At 42.7% G+C, this 24,010-nt stretch overlaps 1 protein-coding gene across 1 annotated transcript in view; it reads left to right on the top strand.

Moving 5' to 3' along the window:
* The window catches only part of ACER2 (alkaline ceramidase 2), a 58,755-nt gene that overhangs the window by 9,039 nt on the left and 25,706 nt on the right, over positions 1–24,010 (top strand). Inside the window, exon 2 of the mRNA XM_063455241.1 lies at positions 22,037–22,151. Within this exon, the coding sequence (XP_063311311.1) occupies positions 22,037–22,151 (115 nt within the window). The remainder of the gene's footprint in view (positions 1–22,036; positions 22,152–24,010) is intronic.

Below are 24,010 nucleotides of genomic sequence, written 5' to 3'. Positions count from 1 at the left end.
AAGTTTGATCTCTATACACTGAACAAAATTATAAACACAATACTTGTTTTTTCCCCCATTTTTCATGAGCTGAACTCAAAGATCTAATATTTTTTCTATGTACACAAAAGGCTTATTTCTCTTAAATATTGTTCACAAATCTGTCTAAATCTGTGTTAGTGAGCACAGACCTTTGCCGAGATAATCCATCCACCTCACAGGTGTGGCATATCAAGATGCTGATTACACAGCGTGATTAGATGCTGATTAGACAGCACAATAAAAGGCCACTGTAAAATGTGCAGTTTTACTGTATTGGGTGGCCACTATTTGCCTCACACAGTGCAACACATCTCCTTTGCATAGAGTTGATCAGGTTGTTGATTGTGGCCTGTGGAATGTTGGTCCACTCCTCTTCAATGGCTGTGCGAAGTTGCTGGATATTGGCAGGACCTGGAACATGCTGTCGTATACGCCGATCCAGAGCATCCCAAACATGCACAATGGTTGACATGTCCGGTGAGTATGCTGGCCATGCAAGAACTGGGATGTTTTCAGCTTCCAGGAATTGTGTACACATCCTTGCAACATGGGGCTCTGCATTTTCATGCTGCAACATGAGGTGATGGTCGTGAATGAATGGCACAACAATGGGCCTCAGGATCTCGTCATGGTATCTCTGTGCATTCAAAATGCCATTAATAAAAATGCATCTGTGTTCGTTGTCCATAACATACGCCTGCCCATACAATAACCCCACCGCCACCATGGGCCACTCGATCCACAACGTTGGCATCAGCAAACTGCTCACCCACACGACGCCATGCACTCTGTCTGCCATATGCCCTGTACAGTGAAAACCGGGATTCATCCGTAAAGAGAACACCTCTCCAAAGTGCCAGGTGCCATAGAATGTGAGCATTTGCCCACTCAAGTCGTTTATGACGAAGAACTGCAGTCAGGTCGAGACCCCGATGAGGATGACAAGCATGCAGATGAGCTTCCCTGAGATGGTTTCTGACAGTTTGTGCAGAAATTCTTTGGTTATGCAAACCAATTGTTGCAGCAGCTGTCCAGGTAGCTGGTCTCAGACGATCTTGGAGGTGACGATGCTGGATGTGGACCTAGGCTGGTGTGGTTACACGTGGTCTGCGGTTATGAGGCCGGTTGGATGGACTGCCAAATTCTCTGAAACACCTTTGGAGACAGTTTATGGTAGAGAAATTAACATTCAATTCACGGGCAACAGCTCTTTTGTACATTCCTGCAGTCAGCATGCCAATTGAACGCTCCCTCAAAAATTGCGACTTCTGTGGCATTGTGCTGTGTGATTAAACTGCACCTTTTAGAGAAGCCTTCTATTGTGGCCACCCTAAGGCACACCTTTGCAATAATCATGCTGTCTAATCAGCATCTTGATATGCCACTTCTGTGAGGTGGATGGATTATCTCAGCAAAAAAGAAGTGCTCATTAACGCAGATTTAGACAGATTTGTGAACAATATTTGAGAGAAATAGGCATTTTGTGTAAATAGAAAAAGTCTTAGATCTTTGAGTTCAGCTCATGAAAAATGGGGGCAAACACAAAAGTGTTGTGTTTATAATTTTGTTCAGTGTATAAAACTACTAATGTACTGCTTTGGCATGACACCTGTATTTCAGTGCAATTTAAGTATATACAAAAGGCAGACTTGAGATGGTTGCATGTTATATATAAAAAAACAAAGAAAAAAGTAACTTGCGCAATAGGAAACATGTGTAACTTGGCTGTGTAATACAAAAGCAAATACACAAAATTAAGGTGGCAGCATTGACTATAACACACATCAGCCCCAATACATACAATAAAAACCAAAGAAAAAAGTTATTTGCGCACTATCCCAAATTCCTATACCCATTTAAATAAATTGAGGTTTTTAGTACCAATCCAATGGCCATTAAGTGTAAGCTCACCTGCCACGTCAAGGCAAAATCTCTTAGGTGAGTCCTACACTGACTATTCACCTTGCTGTCTTCAGCCAAGAGGTATATTTACCGAAACCCCATGACACTTATTAACCCTTAATAAGGAACATGTGTGTAACTGTAACATGGCTGCGTAATACAAATACAGTCATTTGTAGATGACTAGCCCATGTTGGTTTTCTACCATTCTTCATAAAAACGTCACACCAGGATCAAACATCATAAGACATATTGAAATGAGCATTCATTTTATTGCTTCCAGGCATCATTAAACTTGGGTATTATAAACCTGTACTCACCGCCAAAAGTCACGTTTTTTTAATTATCACACAGAGTTAGTCGCTTAAGTCTGAATTGTCAGGAATTCAAAGTAAACCTTTAAGTAAACTTTAAATTTATGCCAACGTAGAAAAACTAAAGGCATAGCTGACTTGGAGAATTTTTTTTACAGTTCAGCTATATAGCCCTGAAATGTGAATTTAATAAATGTATTCCACTGAACTCAATTTAAATCCCTTTCTCACTTTTCTAGTAACACTGTCTGTGCTGTTGCTTTGCACCAAGCTGCAGATTAGCCCTAAATTTGCCCTACATGAAAAGAATAAACTTTATGCAAAAGCATCACCCTCTTCAGACATGTGTTTGGAAAATATTTTGATAATTAAATTGTAAAGTTTCATGTATTTGTTAATTAACAATGTGCACACCAAACCTTAGGGAGTAACACAATGAAACATTAGTTATAGTCCAAAATTCTATTTATTTTGTGCAAACTTCTCTCTCTCTATTTTTTCATTGAACTATTCCATGGTACAGTACATTCTGCTTTACTCCTAGCAGTATTTCTTGCAACAGGACTCTGTGTGACTTTAGCTAACTTAGAACGTTCTGTTCCTTTGCCATCTCTGTTACAGAATTCTCCACTTTCTAGAGTCTTCTTCCCCGAATTCTCAACTTTTTTGGATTCCTTTAAATAGCTATAAATGAGCAAATACCAATATTTCGCAATTGGCAACATGTTAGGGGATGCAAAGGCTAATGAAGTTATGAGGGTTGCTTAGCAGGAACACTTACTTACTAATAATGTGGCATGCTGATCTTGCTTGGTGACAGAACTCTGACTTTAGCATCCATTATGTAAAATCAGAGCCAGAGATATAATTGTATGCATTCCTTCCGACATTTTAAATGGACAAAGCGGGACACTTTAATTTTAGGAATGTAAATGCCAGAGGCGGGTCTGTTCTGAGAAATTTTAGGTGACCTACTAATAATAATTTAAAGGAGCACTATAGTGCCAGGAAAACAAACTTGTTTTCCTGGCACTATAGGGTCATTAGGTCTCTCCTAAAACCCCTTCAGCCACTTACTTATCTCCAGCACCGGGCTCCCTCCTTGCTGGGGAACTCTCCACCCCCTGCCGATGTCAGATCCGAATGCGCAAGAGCCGCGCGCGCATTCAAACCGCCCACAGGAAAGCATTACTCAATGCTTTTCTATGGACGTCCAGCGTCTTCTCACTGTCATTTTCACAGTGAGAATCGCAGAAGTGCCTCTAGCGGCTGTCAGTGAGACAGCCACTAGAGGTTGGATTAACCCTCAGTGAAACATAGCAGTTTCTCTGAAACTGCTATGGTTTCAGCTGCAGGGTTAAAACTAGGGGGACCTGACACCCAGACCACTTAATTCAGCTGAAGTGGTCTGAGTACCTATAGTGGTACTTTAACCCCTTAAAGACCAAACTTCTGGAATAAAAGGGAATCATGACATGTCACACATGTCATGTGTCCTTAAGCAGCTAAAATGTAATTAAGAGCAAGAACAATGTATCTTATTTACACATACTGATTACTAAACACATTTATTATAGTTATTACATTACTGGGAGTATCATTGCTATGGAGCTCTGTTATACACTCAGACACACCAACAATATGTAGCTCCTAGAAGAGGGACATTAGGATAGAAAAGAGGGACAGAGGGATTTGGATATGAAATATTTAGTGTCCCTTCTAAATAGGGATGTATATTATTTGTGATGAGTCATGTTTCTTTATTTTCTTCAATCATGGGTGTTGTGTGCAAATTATGGTTTTAAAATGCAGGGGTATGTTTATATATAACGTTGTTGTTTTAATACAGAGGTGTGTTTGTATATTGTGTTAACGTTTTAATGCTGAGTTGTATGCACATATACACATACAATGCCACACACACTGATACACATTTACATATACACACATAGACACACACACTGATACACAGATACATAGACAAGCATGCAGATACACTGACAGACATAGAGACAGTGTCGTCCTTAGGGGTGTGTGCGCTGTGCGGACGCACAGGGTGCCATGGCAGCAGGGGGTGCCAGGCGGCCGACACAGCTCACACATGGCAGTGATTATAATCTATATTTTTTAAATCACCCAACATTGTGGCGGGGGCAGAGCTTACTATGCTGCAGGGGCGGAGCTTACCTGTGGTAGGGGTGGGGCTAAAATGACGGCAGGGCGGAGCAAAATGTACCAGGTAACTGCAGCATGGGAAGCAGGAAGGAGTCCCTGCTTCCCCAACAACCTGTCTCCAGGAGCTCCAAGGGATATGGAGGTAAGAAGCAGGTCAGTAAGCTGTCATTAAGATATCTCCAGGAGCTGCACTGCCTCCACTCCTCTATAATGAACAGAGGTAACTATGTGTGATTGTCTGTCTGTGTGTGACTGTCTGCCTGTGTGTGTGACTGCCTGTGTGTGTGTTTGTGGCTGTATGCCTGTGTGTGTGTGTGTGTGTGTGGCTGTCTACCTGTGTCTGTGTGGCTGTCTGTGTGTGTCTGTCTATGTGGCTGTCTGCCTCTGTTTGTGTGTGGATGCATGTCTTCCTCTGTGTGTGTATGTGGCTGTCTGCCTGTGTGTGTGTGTGGCTGTCTGCCTGTGGATATATGCCTGTGTGTGTGGCTATCTGTGTGCGTGTGGCTGTGTTTGTGTGTGGCTGTGTGGCTGTGTGTGTGTGGCTGTCTGTGTCTGCCTGTGTGTGGATGTCTGTCTGTGTGTGGATGTCTGCCTGTGTGTGTGACTGCATGTAAGTGTATGTGTTTAAGAATGTATGTGTGACTGTATGTATGTGACTGTCCACCTGTACCTGTGTGTGTGACTGTCTGCCTGTAATTGTGTGTGAATGTGTCTATCTGCCTGGACCTGTGTGTGTCTGCCTGATCCTGTGTATGTGACTATCTGCCTGTGACTGTGTGCATGTGGCTGTATTTGACAGTGTATATGTATAACTGTGTGCATCTGACTGTGGGACTCACACATAGGCCTAGATGCGTTTTTTACTAAATTAAATACCCATCACACACAGCCAGTAAACCCAGCACAAATATCACCTACGACCAATAAACACATATCCCACACAGTTAATCCACCCATTACAAATATCACACACAGCCAACACATAGCATACATATCACACACCGTCATCACACCTATCACATACACAGACAACACAAACATTACATCATATTATAGTGAGATGTATTACAGTGGAACTCTGGTATATAAAATGCACATTACTCTGTGCTTTATAGTTAGTGTGCTCGGTGATATATTAATAGACACATTACTTGGAGTTGTATTGTTGTCTAGTGTATGAGCTTGTTGTCTAGTCTATGAGCTCCATTGTTGTGGAGTTCTGTGATAAACTGTCATACATCACATAGTACTGTGAGGGCTTTTTGTTTCTGTGGAGCTCAGTGATAAATGGAGTAACAGCGCATTACTACAAATTTTTATTCCAAAGAGATCAAGGTAAATAAGTATAATCCAGAGATCACAAGCAAAATAACCCACGGTATTTTGTGACATACTTAGTCTGCCCCTCTGTAATGTAGCGGAGGCAGTCTGGCAATTCTGGCCTGCACTTCTGTTGGCTGCAGACCATAAGTAGCTGTCTTCCTTGCTCGGGATAATCAGAGTGCTGCCGCAGATTACCACAGGACACTGCTAGTCCCTGAGCTTGCGAGACAGTTACGCATGGTCTGCACTCAGTGGAGGGACAGACCAGATTCAGATAAGCATGCCCTTCTTCCAACTAGGTAACAACAGGAAAGGAGGAATGAATATGTGTTTTTAAATCATTATTAATGTAATAAATCCCCTATACAATCACTACATTCCTATACATACACACACACACACACTATACATCATGGGTCGTCAAATTGGTCCCTACCGCCCACTAGTGGGCATTTCAGGATTCCAGGTGGGCGGTAGGGATTGTCTAATTTTGAGAGATTGGGTGAGCCAGCGGTACCCCTGCGACCGGGTACCGCCATCACCACTTGCGGCCCCGGCCCGCGCGGAAAACCGCCGGGGCCGCATATGGAGGAGTCCATCGGGTGGCCCATGCTGTCAGGGCCACCCGATGGATGTGGATTGTGAGGGGGCCCGGTCAGCGCTGGGCGCTTTAACAGCGTGACCGGGCCCCCTGTGATTACATCATCTCTGCTGGGAGAAGGTGATTCCCGGGTCACTCCTCCCAGCATACAGAGAGCCCGTGCGGGAGGAAGGAGGAGGAGGGAGTCAGAGTGTGAACTCTGACTCCCATCCACCTGAGCCACCACTGGACCCCAGGGAAAGTCACCCTCCTGCACCTTAAAGTGAGGAAACAGGAGGGTGACTTAATTATAATGTGTGTGTTTGTTTGTGTATGTGTCTTTGTATGTATGTCTTGTGTATGTATGTGTGTCTTTGTATGTATGTGTGTGTCTTTGTGTGTGTGTCTGTCTGTCTGTATATATGTGTGTATGTATGTGTGTCTTGTCTTAATTGTATGCATGTGTTGTGTGTGTGTGTATGTGTCTTTGTATGTATGTCTTGTGTGTGTCTGTCTGTATGTGTGTCTTTGTATGTGTCTTGTGTGTGTGTGTGTGTGTGTGTATGTCTGTATATATGTGTGTATGTATGTGTGTCTTGTCTTTGTATGTATGTGTTGTGTGTGTATGTGTCTTTGTATGTATGTGTGTCTTGTGTCTGTCTGTATTTGTGTATGTGTCTTTGTATGTATGTTTTATGTGTGTGTCTTTGTGTGTGTCTGCATGTCTGTGTGTGTCTGTATGTATGTGTGTGTGTGTGTCTGTATGTGTCCCTGTCTGTGTGTCTGTATGTATGTGTGTGCCTGTCTGTATGTATGTGTGTCTTGTGTGTGTGTGTCTGTATGTATGTATGTGTGCCTGTCTGTAATAGTGGGCTATTGTAAGTGGGATACCTAACTCAGCCTTCCTACTGGGCATTGCTATAAGGAAGGTTAAAAAAAAAATTAAAAAAGGGGAAAAAAAAGGTGGGGAGGGGAATTGAGTAGGGAGAGGAGGGGAGCTGACACACACAGATGAGAAATCATATTATGTGCAAACAGAGAAGTCGTCTGAATATCACCGAAAGAGGAGACCTTTGTTTTTTCCTTACGAAAATCGAACCAGATATCACATATTTAGTCTTGCAGAATCAACCTCAAGGATCTCATTAATCACTAGTAAAGGTAATTTCAATTTACTTTATTGTTTTCTCATTAAACTTTATAAAGTTAAAAACATTATAAACATGCATTAAGTAGAAATAAAAAGATAAATGTACATACATTTTTTTTTTTTCAAACACCCTCCTTTGGAAAAAAACTGGTGGGCGGTAAGGACATTTTTTCAACCAAAAAGATTGAAAAAGATTGAGTGGGCAGTAGGTAGAAAAAGGTTGACTACCACTGCTATACATGAATGACATGGGGGGAGGGCCGATGTGAAGATTTTTCGCACAGGGCGCCTAAAGCCCAAGGCCGGCCATGCATAGAGACACACATGCTGGTCAAAATTGACTACACTTTAGCCAGCCTCCAGTTTCCTAACTTTTGGGTGCAGGAAGGTGTCTTCTGCTGGCTGGGGTGTTTTGAGTCAAAGGTTGGTGCTTTCACCATTCTTGCGCTGCTCAGTCCCTGCTTGCTCAGGCACTCACTTCCTCCCAACACTAGCTGCCAGCATGAGAGTGTCTGGGTCAGCTCAATATGTGGGCTCATGACATATGCCCATTGGGTGTCCCTAAGTGCATTGGCCACTTGATGGGTACCATCGGCATGTGGGCCCTGGTGCGGTAGTTCCACTGCTGGTGTGACTTTATGTGTACACTTACTGAATGATACTCTAATATATTTCCAGGACTCTTTGATGATTATTATTATTTTGCTAATGTTTTAAATTAAAAAAATAAAAATAAATGTAAATTCATTTTCACAATACATTATAATATTCTACCTACATCAGTGTAGTCTTTTTTTGGACCAGGGCACACTTTCATTATTTTACCTACTTGAGCGGCTTATACATGTCATATTTACTTGGAGCATTTCTAGAGGGATATGCATACTTCTTGCCAATCTCACAGTTTTCGTTAGTTTTCAATAGCAATGGGAATCCCAGTTTTAATGCTGACACTTTTTAAAAGCACATTTTATGAAGTGCTTTCATCCTATCACAGCCCTAAAGTAAATGTTTTCATGGCACACTTTTAAGGTGGCTTTAAAATTAAAAGGATCAAACCAGGAACCTTCAAATCAAACCTTTAAAACTTCCAGAATAGATTAGCTGGAAAAAATGCAATTCTGGAAAATCTTTCAATTTTCGCCAGCATACATGCTTAGGTTTTAGACTTTATCTTGTGTTTAACCAAACAATATTTTGTTCACCAAATCGCCAGTTATATTGAGTTACGAATTTCACAAAAAATGTCACAAAATTCAGTTTTGAAGTTGGCTAAACTATACATTTGGAATCAATCAATAAACAATCAATTCCCAACCCTAAACCCCATACTAAATTAATTAGCTGTGTGTTACGTTAGCCAGGACTCCATGTGTATGTGCAGCTGTGTCGGACTGGAGTTTGACACCTCAGGCTTAATATGATTTCAAAAGACGCTCAATACTCAGTTTTTTACAGAGGTCTGGATTAGTCTGACGGGGTTTATTTTCCATCCTATTGTGTTTATGCTACATTCCTGACACTGGAATACAGCTCTGCCAGTTTAATTGCAGGCCGGCTCATGGGAATTTCAGAACTTTCATAGACTCGCATTTTAAGTTGAAGAGTCAACAGTGACAGGAAATAATAAGATTCTTCTAGTAGATAAATAGCTTTCTACATTGGTAGCTTTAAGACTCCAGACGAATATTAGCTCACAATCTGGGACAAAGCAAGCACTCCCAAATCTATTGCACAACCCATAATAATGTAGGCCATGTTGTGGCAAGCTGTTTGCTAGATAATTACACAATGTGATTTCATATATAGTTGTAAATTATTAATTTTTTAAAGTTTATTTAACATTCACCTTCATTATATAATGTGCTATAACCCATTATACACATCCACATTGCTACAAATAGCACTTATATTTTATCTAATACACTTTCCCTCACTTTGCCCACAAGATGGCCGCCACGATCACACCATATTCCCCTATTTCGTCCGCGAGGTCCGCCCCCTTTTTTAGATCACGCCCTTTATGTGGGACGCGATCACAACCTCACTCCCCATACTGCACCTCGGTCACTTCTTACATTTGACCCCACTCACGGCCGCACTTTCGCAACCTTTCACCTTTGGATTCATTTATATCTTTCTCTTTTTCTGTCAAATAAAATGTAATTTTTAATAGTCTATAAGCACTATACACAGGTTTGTAACCATTTTAAGTATTCATTTATGTAAAATGATCATTCTGTATATTTTATGTTTATTTTGTATATGTGTACATGTCATGTGATCGCGATCACATGCTAATGACGTCATTATGGCGCCAATTTTCAAATTCAAGCCATTACTGCTGCCTATATAATGTAACCAGCCAGGAGTATCTGTCTACACTTGAAAAAGCCTATTTTGGGCGAAAAGCGTTGTGTTTTTACAAATTTGTTATTATTAAAGTATTTTTAGACTACCTATATTCTTATGGTCAGTCCTTCTATTTTTATTTTTTTGGTACTTTTATCCTGGCTGTTTTCTACTGTTTTAAAGATCCAGTACTACAAAGAAATCCTTAGGTGGGGATTATTCCACTCACGCCTGGTTCATAGAGCAGTGTGGCTGCTCTATTTATTGTAAGTACGTTTCATTTTTACCTTTTGCACTATTTTATTCACTGAGAACACTATGGGCCCTCTTTTGTGCTTTTGTCTTTCATAAATCCTGCACTCCATACATCACCAGAAGGATATCCTACATGTGGGGAGTTTAAATACCACTGTATGCTGTTTTACTCAGAGCTGGTTATTGTCAGGGGTCCGCGGGCGGCTAGTAGGGGAGGCTGCTCGCAGCTCGCAGCACTCACCCTCAGTCCATCGCCGCCCGTGGTCTCCCCTCCTCCTACCTGTCGGCGAGCGGCGTCTCCTCTCCGCCGCTCGCATCCGTCACGCCTCCCAGCGGCAGCATGTATAACGCTGCACGCTGGAAGGTCGTTGATTTATGCAAACGCCGGGGTCACGTGAGTGACCCGGCGTTAAAGCAACAGTACCACAATCACAGTGGGAGGCTTAGATATCTCCCACGTGTGATTGTTAATTCTGATTGGAAGTTATCCAATCAGAATTTAACCTAGGGTATTTATACTCACCTTTCCTGTTCCTCCCTGCCCTGTTGTGGTCTTTGCTGTATAGTATTGATTCTGAACTTGTGATTTCTGGTTACGTACTCTCTGGCTTGTTAATCTGACTCTGTGACTTTCTCCTACCCTTTGACCTCGGCTTGTTTATCGTTATCCTGTTTTCTGGTTCCCCTGACTCGGCTTGTCTCCTGACTATTCTGTGGGTGCTTAGCCCGGCCACTCTAAGGTCCGGTACGGCATCTTTTCTGTGTGTGTGTGTGTCTGTTAGCGTGTTGGGTTCCCAGAATCGTGACATTACAACAGGGCCATTATGGAACCTGCTGACATTCCACAGCTCCTAGTTAATCAGGAGGCTAGAATGGATGGTTTAGACCATCGTATGGATCAGTTTGCCCAGGCTTTACAAACCATACTGGCTCGTACTGCCCACTTGCAACCTGCCGTTCAAGAAGTTGTTGCTGCTGGGCCAGAACCCAGCCCTGATCCGGTAACCGCTCCTGCTCACGTGGTTCACATGACGCCACCTCAGCGCTATAGCGGTGATCCAGCATCGTGCCGTGGTTTCCTCAACCAAATTGATATTCATTTGGTGATGAATCCGCGCTCATACCCCACTGACAGAGCCAAGATTGCTTTTCTGATCAACCATTTGTCAGGAAAAGCTCTAGCATGGGCCAACCCCATGTGGGAGAACACGTCCCCAATGTCCTTTGCAGACTTTCTAACAGCTTTCAAACGTACGTTTGATCAGCCCGGCCGGGTTGCTTCTGCTGGCAAAGCTCTGCTCAGGATCCGACAGGGCAGTAGATCAGTAGCGGATTATACCATTGAATTCCGCACTCTGGCAGCTGAAGTGGTTTGGAATAACGACTCCCTCGTAACAGCTTTTCAGGAGGGTTTGGCCGCTTACATATTAGACGAAATAGCATCCAGGGAATTGCCTATTCTTCTGGATGATCTAATAGATGATATCATTCTAATTGACAACCGTATAAGAGAGAGGCGTAGTCAAAGAAGAATGAATACACAGGGGTTACCTGCTTTACCCAGTACTGCACTACTAGCGTTACCTCCCCCTACTCAACCACCTCCCGAACCCATGCAATTAGGTGCTGTAGGCTTATCTGAAGCTGAAAGGACATACCGCAGAAGGGAGGGTTTGTGCCTTTATTGTGGTAAGAGGGGGCATCTCCGAAGTAACTGTCCTAGTTTGCAGGGAAACTACAGCACCTAAGGCCTAGAGAGGGGTCGGCCTCGGGTGTTATGGTTTTTTCCCCTCATGTGTCCATCTCCAGACCATTCATTACGGTTACTCTTTTGGTCAATCAAACCACGATTACAACTAAAGCCTTGATCGATTCAGGTGCTGCAGATAACTTTATCGATGAGAACTTTGCTAAAACCGCAGCCTTGAATCTGATCCAAAAGGCCACACCCTTGGCCGTTGAGGCCAGAGATGGTAGACCACTTGAGAAACCCCTGGTGACCCATGAGACCCAAGAAATGGTAATGGCCGTGGGTGCCTTACACAAAGAAAGGATAACCTTCCAAATAATTGACTCCCCTACAGCTTCCATCATACTGGGCTTCCCCTGGTTAGTTAAGCATAACCCGGTACTTGATTGGGGTTGTTTGGATATACTCTCCTGGGGGGAATCCTGTCAACGAGACTGTATGGTCCGTTTACGTCCCGTTTGTTTACTCAATGTCCCTACAGCTAAACCCCTTTCTGTTTCTGTCCCCCCTGTCTATGCAGACCTCGCATTGGTCTTTGAAAAAAGGGAAGCTGATAGACTACCCCCACATCGGGATTATGATTGTGCCATAAACTTGTTACCTGGAAAGATGCCTCCTAGGGGCAAGGTCTACCCGCTTTCTGAGAAAGAAAACCAGGTCATGGAGGAGTACATACAGGAATCCTTACGTAAAGGTTTTATCAGAAGGTCCTCCTCTCCGGCTGGTGCTGGTTTCTTTTTTGTTGCCAAGAAAGAGGGCGATTTAAGGCCATGTATAGACTATAGAGGCCTGAATAATATAACAGTTAAAAATGCTTATCCTATCCCTCTCATTACTGAGTTGTTTGACCGTGTCAAAGGTTCTAGATTTTTTACCAAACTAGACCTCAGGGGGGCTTATAACTTGGTTCGCATAAAAGAAAACGATGAATGGAAGACAGCGTTCAATACACGCAGTGGGCATTACGAGTATCTAGTCATGCCTTTCGGACTGTGTAATGCTCCTGCTGTCTTTCAGGACCTCATCAATGATGTCCTTAGAGATTTACTACATGTCTGTGCCGTGGTCTATCTCGATGATATACTTGTGTTTTCTCCTGATCTGGAGTCTCATCATGCCCATGTGAGGAAGGTACTTAAGAGATTGCTACAAAATGGTCTTTATTGTAAATTGGAGAAATGTTTATTCGACCAAACATCAGTACAATTCCTAGGGTACATCATTTCTGAACAGGGGTTCAGCATGGATCCTTCAAAATTAGAAGCCATGTTGTCTTGGCCTCTTCCTCAAGGCCTTAAAGCAATACAGCGGTTTATAGGCTTTGCCAATTATTACCGCAGATTTATTAAAAACTTTTCATCAGTCATTGCTCCTATCACTAAACTGACTAAAAAGGGTTTGCACCCCAGGGTTTGGACTCCTGAAGCCATTAAAGCCTTTGAGACTCTCAAAAAGGCATTTGCCACTGCGCCTGTATTACACCATCCCGATCCTTTCCTTCCCTTTGTAATGGAAGTAGACGCTTCAGAATCAGGTGTGGGAGCTGTATTGTCACAAAGACTATCCTATAACGAACCCCTCCATCCATGTTGCTACTTTTCTAAAAAACTATCTGATTCGGAGAAAAATTATGATGTCGGGAACAGGGAACTATTAGCTATTGTGATGGCTTTTAAAGAGTGGAGATACTTATTGGAAGGAACAAGTATACAAAGTGATCTGTGTTAACAGGCGCTTAAAATAATTTCCAAAATAAGGTGCTCTTAGTGCAGCAGCTCACACACAAAAAATAGGAACTCTCCAATCCTATTATAATCCAGTACAATAAATCCACTATATACACAGCCAATATGTGATAGTGAGAGTGTGTAGCGCTTAATAATTAATCACTTACTCCCCGGCAATTTCTCAAGGGTATGTAAGGTATCTGAGTAATATCCAATCCTTTTGTTGTATGTTCCTCAAGAAAGAACAAAAAGAGAGAACAGGGAAAATTCGCCCTGGTGTTGAAATCCTTATAACTTTAGGTATCAGAAATAAAGGTGGAGGTATTCTTCTCACCTGAATAAGAGCCTGTAACCTGGCTCTGAGTATAATGGTGTCAGGGTACTCACCTGTGAGACAGACGGCCAGACGTGGTCGCCCCTGGAATTCCCAACAGGGGACTTGAACCGGGGTACTTATCTATCCCAGTCCTGCTCTCTGCCTCTGAGCCACAGCAGCTTTACCTGAGACTTCTGATTCCGGTCTTGTTCATCCTGGCTTGGCTACTACACCGGGGGCTGCACCATGACTTGTCTGCTTCTCACCTGACTCTGATCTTCATTAGCAGGGTATTTAAACCCAGCCTCGCCCTGCACTCATTGTCAAGTCTTTTGATCTGTGTTCCTGTGTCGTACCAGTGTTCCTGTTTATTCTGCTTCGTATATTTGACCTCGGCTTGTGACTACGTTTATTCTAACCTCTGGCATCCTTTGACCTCGGCTATCCCTCGACTATCCTGCTGGTTCTGTCCTTGCCTGTCCTGCGAATTTGGTACTGCATCCTGCACAGCCCCCGTGCACAGACCCACAGGCCAGGTGAATTCTTACCTGACCACCTCGGCCTGTGGCTATCTGCAAGGGTGAGCGACATATCTGCGCTACAGACTCCCAACTCAGGTAAGACCCTGACAAAAGACTTGACCATTATGGAGTCCGCAGAAATGTGCTCACCCTCACTCCAGCAAGTGTCCAGCCTGGCCCAGATTGTTTCGGAGTTGCAGCAGGAACTTTTTTCTCTTAAAGGCGCAGTACATCCAGCTCCGGAACCCTTTGTCATCATGCCCGACAGATTTGATGGTAACTACACGTCCTTCCAGTCATTCAGGATGGATTGCGAGGTATTGTTCTCTTTAAAGCCTCGAACTTACGCCACGGATTTCATCAGGGTCAGAGCGGCTATCAACCTGTTGTCTGGACGCATTAAAGTTTGGTCTTACCAAATGTTGCAGAGGAAGAGCCCTGTCCTTGTCAGCTGGGAGTCCTTTATCATTGCTTTGGACTCACAGTGCAGGATCACTAAGCCCAAGCCAGCTCCACCTACTAAAAAATCGCGGAGTCTACGTCACCACACCCCAGTGATACCCTCTTATGATCCAGTTCCCAGGAGAACTCCAGAGGTATCCTGTGTTCAACTTGATCCTGAGGAGCCTATGCAAATTGGACGTGTCCACTGCAAAGTCACACCGGGAGAGAGGGACCGAAGGAGAAGCCATGGTCTGTGCTTTTACTGTGGAGAAGGTGGACACTTCATTACGCTTTGTCCTGTTCGCCCTCCTAGACCTCCTGCTCCAGAGTCGTCTGCCTTTACTACCAAAGTTGCTTCCTGTATTACCACCACTACTTCCTGCCCACTTGAAAAGGATTTACCTAAGGATTGTGTCATTGCTTCTAATGGCACTACGGTCTGTAAAAAAGACTTGGAAGTGTTCGAAAAAGCACTGCTAGCTGCGAGCACTGTCCCTCCCGAAGTTGTGGAAGTTTTTGTCACCCCTACCCGGAACCTAGACCGATCGTCAGCTGTACCAGAAGCTGGTACTGGGAAATCCCGAGCTAATCAGGGATCCCATACTGAGGACTTTCACTATGGGGACTCGACGGATTCTGAGAGTGACTCTGGAGAGACGGATTGTTTCAATGAGGAGCCTACCTACGCCCAGAGGTCGTTTTTGAAGGGGGAGGTACTGTCAGGGTACTCACCTGTGAGACAGACGGCCAGACGTGGTCGCCCCTGGAATTCCCAACAGGGGACTTGAACCGGGGTACTTATCTATCCCAGTCCTGCTCTCTGCCTCTGAGCCACAGCAGCTTTACCTGAGACTTCTGATTCCGGTCTTGTTCATCCTGGCTTGGCTACTACACCGGGGGCTGCACCATGACTTGTCTGCTTCTCACCTGACTCTGATCTTCATTAGCAGGGTATTTAAACCCAGCCTCGCCCTGCACTCATTGTCAAGTCTTTTGATCTGTGTTCCTGTGTCGTACCAGTGTTCCTGTTTATTCTGCTTCGTATATTTGACCTCGGCTTGTGACTACGTTTATTCTAACCTCTGGCATCCTTTGACCTCGGCTATCCCTCGACTATCCTGCTGGTTCTGTCCTTGCCTGTCCTGCGAATTTGGTACTGCATCCTGCACAGCCCCCGTGCACAGACCCACAGGCCAGGTGAATTCTTACCTGACCACCTCGGCCTGTGGCTATCTGCAAGGGTGAGCGACATATCTGCGCTACAGACTCCCAACTCAGGTAAGACCCTGACAAATGGCCCGTGAGTCCTTTTTAGGGATGACTCTTTCCCCCTTTCCAGCAGGATAGAAGATATACCAGATGCATGTAACTTGATAAAGGTTTATTCATACGAACATTTAAAACCATTTAAAATACATACAATATCCTGGTAGTTGTCCAAAACGCGTTTCGCCGATCTCACCCGGCTTTCTCAATTGGTAACAAACCAGGATGGAAGTTACCAATTGAGAAAGCCGGGTGAGATCGGCGAAACGCGTTTTGGACAACTACCAGGATATTGTATGTATTTTAAATGGTTTTAAATGTTCGTATGAATAAACCTTTATCAAGTTACATGCATCTGGTATATCTTCTATCCTGCTGGAAAGGGGGAAAGAGTCATCCCTAAAAAGGACTCACGGGCCATTATACTCAGAGCCAGGTTACAGGCTCTTATTCAGGTGAGAAGAATACCTCCACCTTTATTTCTGATACCTAAAGTTATAAGGATTTCAACACCAGGGCGAATTTTCCCTGTTCTCTCTTTTTGTTCTTTCTTGAGGAACATACAACAAAAGGATTGGATATTACTCAGATACCTTACATACCCTTGAGAAATTGCCGGGGAGTAAGTGATTAATTATTAAGCGCTACACACTCTCACTATCACATATTGGCTGTGTATATAGTGGATTTATTGTACTTATTGGAAGGAGCCAGACACGAAATCCTGGTTATCACTGATCATAAGAATCTCTCCTATATAGCTGATGCTAAAAGATTGTCCTCTCGTCAAGCCAGATGGTCCTTATTTCTTTCACGCTTTCAGTTCATTATCACATATAGGCCTGGGTACCGTAATGTCAAGGCTGATGCTATCTCCCGACAATACGAACCTTTGGAGTCTATTGCCCCCGCTCCTGAACCCATTGTACCCACGTCTAGGATAATAGCCGCTACCCGTTTGGTTATTTCGTCCCTTTTCCTGGATGGTATCAAGGCATACCAAACCCAAGCACCCTCTGAGACACCTGTTGATAGATTATACGTGAAAGAAAGAGATAGAAAGAAATTGTTGGTTTTATTTCACACCGCCAAAACGGCTGGTCACCCAGGGGTTACCAAAACATACAAAGGTCTCCTTCAACAATTCTGGTGGCCTTCACTTAAGAAAGACGTAGTGGATTATGTGCAGGCTTGTCGTGTTTGTGCACAGTGTAAGTCCCCTACTGTTAAACCCCAGGGTCTCCTGATGCCTTTGTCCGTACCCAAGAAACCATGGACCCACCTATCCATGGACTTTATTGTTGATCTTCCTTCATCCAATGGAATGACAGTAATTTTGACTGTGACTGATAGGTTCTCTAAGATGGCACACTTTATTCCACTCAAAAAACTACCTTCTGCGGTTCAGTTGGCTCGGGTGTTTGCCAATGAGGTTTTCCGCTTGCATGGTATACCACAGGATATCGTATCCGACAGGGGTCCTCAGTTTGTCTCTCGGTTTTGGAGGGGCTTTTGTGCTGAGATGGGGATTTCCTTGTCATTTACCTCCTCCTATCATCCACAATCCAATGGAGCTGCCGAACGGGCGAATCAATCTGTGGAGCTGTATTTACGCTGCTTCACGAATGCACACCAGGACAACTGGTCTCACCTCCTTCCCTGGGCTGAGTTTGCCAGAAACACTGTGACTCATTCGTCCACTGGCTTAAGTCCTTTTTTGGTTGCTTATGGGTTCCAACCCTCTGTCCTTCCCGGCGTATTCTCCGACAAGGGAATACCTGCTTTGGACGAGCACCTAACCTCCTTACGGAAGATGTGGGATCAGGTCCATGCTACTCTTTCTCGAGTGGCTGTTGCTCAGAAGAGATTTGCTGATCGCCGTAGAGGTGCTGCTCCTTCTTATGTTCCGGGTGATAGGGTTTGGTTGTCCTCTAAGAATCTCCGCCTCAGGGTCCCCTCTATGAAATTCGCACCCAGGTTCCTTGGCCCCTTCAAGGTATTGCGTAGGGTCAATCCTGTGTCCTACTCCCTGGACTTGCCTCCTTCCATGCGTATTCCTAACACCTTTCACACCTCCCTTTTGAAGCCCCTGCTCTGTAATCGATTCTCTGGTCCTCTCAGGTGTCCAGTTTCCCTCCGCGCAGCCTCTAGTGACGTGTACGACGTGGCTGCCCTGCTTGATTCTCGTTTTTCTCGGGGTCGCTTGCAGTATCTGATTGACTGGAAGGGATACGGTCCTGAGGAGCGGTCATGGGTTTCTGCCTCTGACGTGAACGCGCCCTCTTTGGTCCGCTCCTTTCATGCGCGGTTTCCTTTGAAGCCTTCGGCTTCCCGCCCGTTGGGCGGTCCTCGAGGGGGGGGTTATGTCAGGGGTCCGCGGGCGGCTAGTAGGGGAGGCTGCTCGCAGCTCGCAGCACTCACCCTCAGTCCATCGCCGCCCGTGGTCTCCCCTCCTCCTACCTGTCGGCGAGCGGCGTCTCCTCTCCGCCGCTCGCCGCTCGCATCCGTCACGCCTCCCAGCGGCAGCATGTATAACGCTGCACGCTGGAAGGTCGTTGATTTATGCAAACGCCGGGGTCACGTGAGTGACCCGGCGTTAAAGCAACAGTACCACAATCACAGTGGGAGGCTTAGATATCTCCCACGTGTGATTGTTAATTCTGATTGGAAGTTATCCAATCAGAATTTAACCTAGGGTATTTATACTCACCTTTCCTGTTCCTCCCTGCCCTGTTGTGGTCTTTGCTGTATAGTATTGATTCTGAACTTGTGATTTCTGGTTACGTACTCTCTGGCTTGTTAATCTGACTCTGTGACTTTCTCCTACCCTTTGACCACGGCTTGTTTATCGTTATCCTGTTTTCTGGTTCCCCTGACTCGGCTTGTCTCCTGACTATTCTGTGGGTGCTTAGCCCGGCCACTCTAAGGTCCGGTACGGCATCTTTTCTGTGTGTGTGTGTGTCTGTTAGCGTGTTGGGTTCCCAGAATCGTGACAGTTATAGCTCTTTTTATTGTAAGTTAGCACTCTCAGGACTTCAGTGTTTGTCTGTAGCTGCAGGTGTCATACGTTATTGTACCATTGGTCCGCTTTTTTCCTTTATGTTTTTTATATGCTGACACGCATTTGAGTCGTTGTACAAAGTATTGAAGAATCACCTATTGTCCAGCTATATCCTACATGTGGGGAGTTTCAAATACCACTGTATGCTGTTTTACCTAGAGCTGGGCATAGCTCTACTGATTGTGAGTTGGCATTTTTCTCTTCTGTGTTGTCCGTGACACTATCCTTAACGGTTGTGCACTATTGGTCTTCCTTTTCGTCTAATTTTGTTTTTCATATCAACCACTGAGGACCTCATCAAGAACCTAAGAAGACCTTCCCAAGACCCCCTTGTGTATTTTCGGAGACTTGTCTTTTTATTACCTCCCATTCCACCTAGCGCACCCTGAATTTTTGTTGTTTCCTGCTCCCAGGTTTATTGAAGGGTTTGAGGGTTGCCCTTCCCCTCATGTGTGAAGCTCCTTTCACCTTTGTGATCAGTACTGTAGCGCTGTTCCACCCCAAATTCTATTTCTCTTTATATATAGTTGTAAGCATGAAAGAAGCTGCTTGAAGACATATATTTTTGCAGATACAAGTCGATTCACCCTGACAGTTGATCAGGCTAGAAGCTCTTGATAACCAGATCATCACACATTTCGCCAGTAGAAATTGGAATGTTAACTGTCGGTGTGAGATAGACTTCAATTGTTATTGCAGTGAGATGTCCTTGTCCTATCACTACAGGTTCCAATATATTGGTTACTTGTAAAAACAGGATAGATAAGATGGCACGTAGAGGGATGACACTGAAAGGATATGGCATGGTATCAAGAAGTGAGATGGGGCGAGTAGATAGATAGGATAACACATGACATGGGAGTGGGTTGGAGATAAAATGAGGATGTAATGTAAGATTAGATACTATAGGGAGAAAGTACATGATGCACGGTATGTTGAGAGATACAGGAAAAGTGGGGTTAGAGAGACATACAGTAGTGGGAAGACACCTCTCAATGTTAATAAAACTCAAGATTAATTTTTTTAAAATTATTTTTATACATATTAGGAACACAGCAATAGAAAAAGAAATGATAATCAAGATAAATGTTACACAAGAATTGCATGAATTCTATCACTGTTTGGTCACATGGGTGATAAAAGATATTTAGAGGTCCCCCAGAGGAAGGCTTCATAGCCGAAACGTCTGGGTTTTTATTTCTCCTGCTCTTGGTCAGTATACCTTTTTAATGGGTGATTGCATTTAGCACTTTATTACTGTGGTTTTTGGTACTATTAGTGGGCTATGCACTATACTATGCACTTTCTTTCTGTTAAAATATTCTGATGTACTTTGTATGTATGAATAAATCCGTAAGCATGTAATATTAGTTGTTGCAAATCGGAAGGGAAAAGTAGCTCTTACCCTTTGTAGAAGGTGTTTCTCAAATTAGTTAATTTGTAGCCTGAAAGTGCTGAATATTCATCTATCAGGGTGAGAACAGTTTTTATTGACTCTTTTGGGTTCATTAGTTAGAAAACTTTCGTCAGCATATGCTGTGATTTTATAATCTTCTCCCCTGATCAATCTATCATAAATGATTACACATTGCTGAAAAAACACATATTTAGTTTCACAAGCTCTGTTGAATGAAGAAGCAGTTATGTGATGTGTCAGGCTAACTTTAATAACATGAATTTATTTGTACACAGGAAACACATATATGATGTCAGAGCATTACTAAACTTTTACAACCCAATAGACGTCACATTCTTAAAAATAAAAAAAAAGGTTCTGTCACATTTGTTGTAGGAGTATTCAACAAAACTTACTCATGTTATAATTATGTTTAAAGGCACACTCCTTAAAGGAACACTATAAGCACCCAGACCACTTCATCCCAATGTTGTGGTCTGGGTACAGTGGCCCTGTAGTTTTATTTGCAATGTAAAACATTACTGTTTTGTAGATACAGCAATGTTTTTATTTCAGGGCTAAACACACTTATACTGACTATTTTCCTGACAGCCCATAGAGAGTGCTTTCACTTCAATAATAGAATCAGATGACGTTATGTGACATTGAATGTCCTCTTGAGCTTTAATGCAGAGTGGGAAACTGCAGTGAGTCTTGGCACTGGAAAAAGGTGAGTTATATATTTTTTCACCCTTTTTAAAATTTCATTTAGGGAGGCTTTGAAAAAAAATGCAATAAAATATACTTGTCATCTTCAACAGTTTCCTCTCGACAGCCGCTTCTCCTTATCTGAGATCATTATAATTGAGGATCTTTGTCCAATCCATAGATCCAAACATTGGACCTATTTTGCATGACTGGCAATAATGCTTCTCTTAGAGAAGGGAAAATATTGATGACAGAAGGACAGATAAGGATGAAAGAGGATGGATTTGATAGAGTTAAGACCTAATAGGTCACACACAATAATCTCCAGATATATTTGTAAGGATAGTGAAGTGACAAGGTGGACTTATAGCTGCAATTATTATTTTTTTTTTTTTAAATCATATAATACAATACTAGAGACAGGGAAAGTGGACATCCATGCACCAAATCCTATGCCAAGAGCAAGCTGTTATGATGCTTATAGTTTCCCTTTATATAACATTTATTCTTACATGATTCTTTTAATTATTTAATTTTGCCTATGTTGAACAGCTTTGTAGTTCAGTTCAAAAAGAATAGGGATTAGCATTTAAATTGGATTTCACCCATCGCAATGAACAGAAATTTTACTTCTAAATTGTTATTTGCATTTATTATTGTTTATATTTCTGTTAATTTTTATTTGCATAAAGTATATTGTATTGTACAAAATATATTGTATTTTCTTTATGTCACTGAGTTTTTACAAATTCTCATGTCTCTTTTATTGTTCTAGATAAGCAACATTTTGTTTTTTGTGTTGCCACCCATATGCATGTGCCTATTCCGTCAATATGCCACCTACTTCAACAGTGGAATATATCTGATCTGGACGCTGCTTGTTGTCGTTGGTAAGTATGTCAGTGGGTGTCATCTGAATGTGATACGTATGGGAAAGCAAAATGAGTTCCTGGTTACTTCCCGTACAGTACAGTACATTTTGACAGAGCACACAGATTATGACGTCTAGCGCTGAGCCAGATTACAGTTAGCAGTGTGCCAAAGATGGTGAACCCACAGGAACATTCGTGTTTACATCCTGGACTTCAAGATATAACATTCCTTCTAAACAATTGTTTTAATTTTGTTTGACTTTAAGTTCCGGCAATTGAGGAACTCATTCATGTAATAAACGTGCAATTAACCCACATACTCCATAATGCTTACATTAGTAAAATCCCTTTCCTAAGAATCTTGGAATTTAAAAGTCATTTGTAATATAAATGTTATGTGTGTTCACAAGCATGGGCTTTAATTCACTCCTTTTTCACTGCATATATTATAAGTTAAGAAAAAGTCCAGATCGTATCTCAATAGGGGGTAACCCTTACTCTAGTCTTACTGTATATATTATAAGTTGCAAATAAATTAATCAGACCTTTGCTAATATAGGGGAGATGAGCTGTTTGGGTGCTCAAAACCAAATGGTAAAATCACCTTCCAGGGGTTTCCACAATATAAATAGCGCTCCGTGCTGGAATTTGCCCATTCGTTAATATATTTTTTATAAATTCATGTTAACAGTCCAAGAGAATTCAACATTTGCTTAAAAAACTAAAATTTATACAATAAACACATTTTAATCAGTCATGAGAAACTTTATTAAAATCTATGATTTGATAAATTGCCATGTTCGGGGTTAACAGATAAAGCTTGAAAGTAAAGCGGATAGTGTGTGTGTGGGTGATTTTAAATCTTAGCACGAGAGAAGATTTAAAAAAACAACAACAAATTGACTCTTTTTTAATATGTGTGTAGATAATGCATTTAAAATAGGAAAAACAATAAATCCAATATAATGAAAGATAAAAACACTAACTTGTTATAATCACCACTTAGAAAATAATCAACATTGACCTTTGCTGTTCTCAATGGATTGGGTATCCAGAGTGTATTGCCATTTTGTTCATACCTTACCACCCCAAGTCCACCCTTGATTCTGGTTACTCCCCCCTTCATAGTAACCTGGTTACTTAGTGATATATTCTAGGGAGATACTTTATTTCCTCTCTTTACACACACCAATAGCTACACTGGCTACTGAGACATTGTTGCAATCATACTACAAACAACAATCTACACTCTTATCTCAGCAGCCATTTTAGGAGCTGTGCTTTTAGGGTGTGTTGCATACTTAGCACACAACAGATGATTCCTATATTTTTTATACTCTTTCACTGTATATACACTTTTACCACTAGTACTTGTTTATTATTTTTTCCCTAAGAGGGGTTAATAAAATTTATTATTTTTCATATATTTCATTTATGTTCTATACTGGCAATTTGTTGCCATAAATTATGAACAAATCTCTTTTTTTGGGGGTATAGGGACTGATAATTGGGAGGACCTCTCTGTAATCCCTTTTCAGTCTCTTCCTTTTTTCATATTATATTCTCTGGGTTATGCCCTTATACCCTGCAACCTTATCAACTCCAGTGTAGGATTTTCTTGTCTTTCACTGGGTGTTGTGTCTTCTTTCTTGGATTGGGTATCCCAACCCAATTTTCATGTGCCTCTCATTCTGGTCTAGGAGTCTGAAATTTAAAGGGCAAATTGCACCTCAAGGGTTATAGTGTGTGGGTTTGGGTCTCATGTGCGCAGTCTCCTATCGATTTATGAAAGAGGTTAACTGTTGTTGTCAAATCAGTGAGCGTGTCTGTCAGTGAGTGTGTGTCGGTGAGTGAGTCTGCCAGTGTGTGTCAAATCA

Source organism: Pelobates fuscus, chromosome 5, assembly GCF_036172605.1.
Source record: "Pelobates fuscus isolate aPelFus1 chromosome 5, aPelFus1.pri, whole genome shotgun sequence".
Taxonomy (NCBI): domain Eukaryota; kingdom Metazoa; phylum Chordata; class Amphibia; order Anura; family Pelobatidae; genus Pelobates; species Pelobates fuscus.
This window is presented reverse-complemented; position numbering and strand designations above follow the sequence as displayed.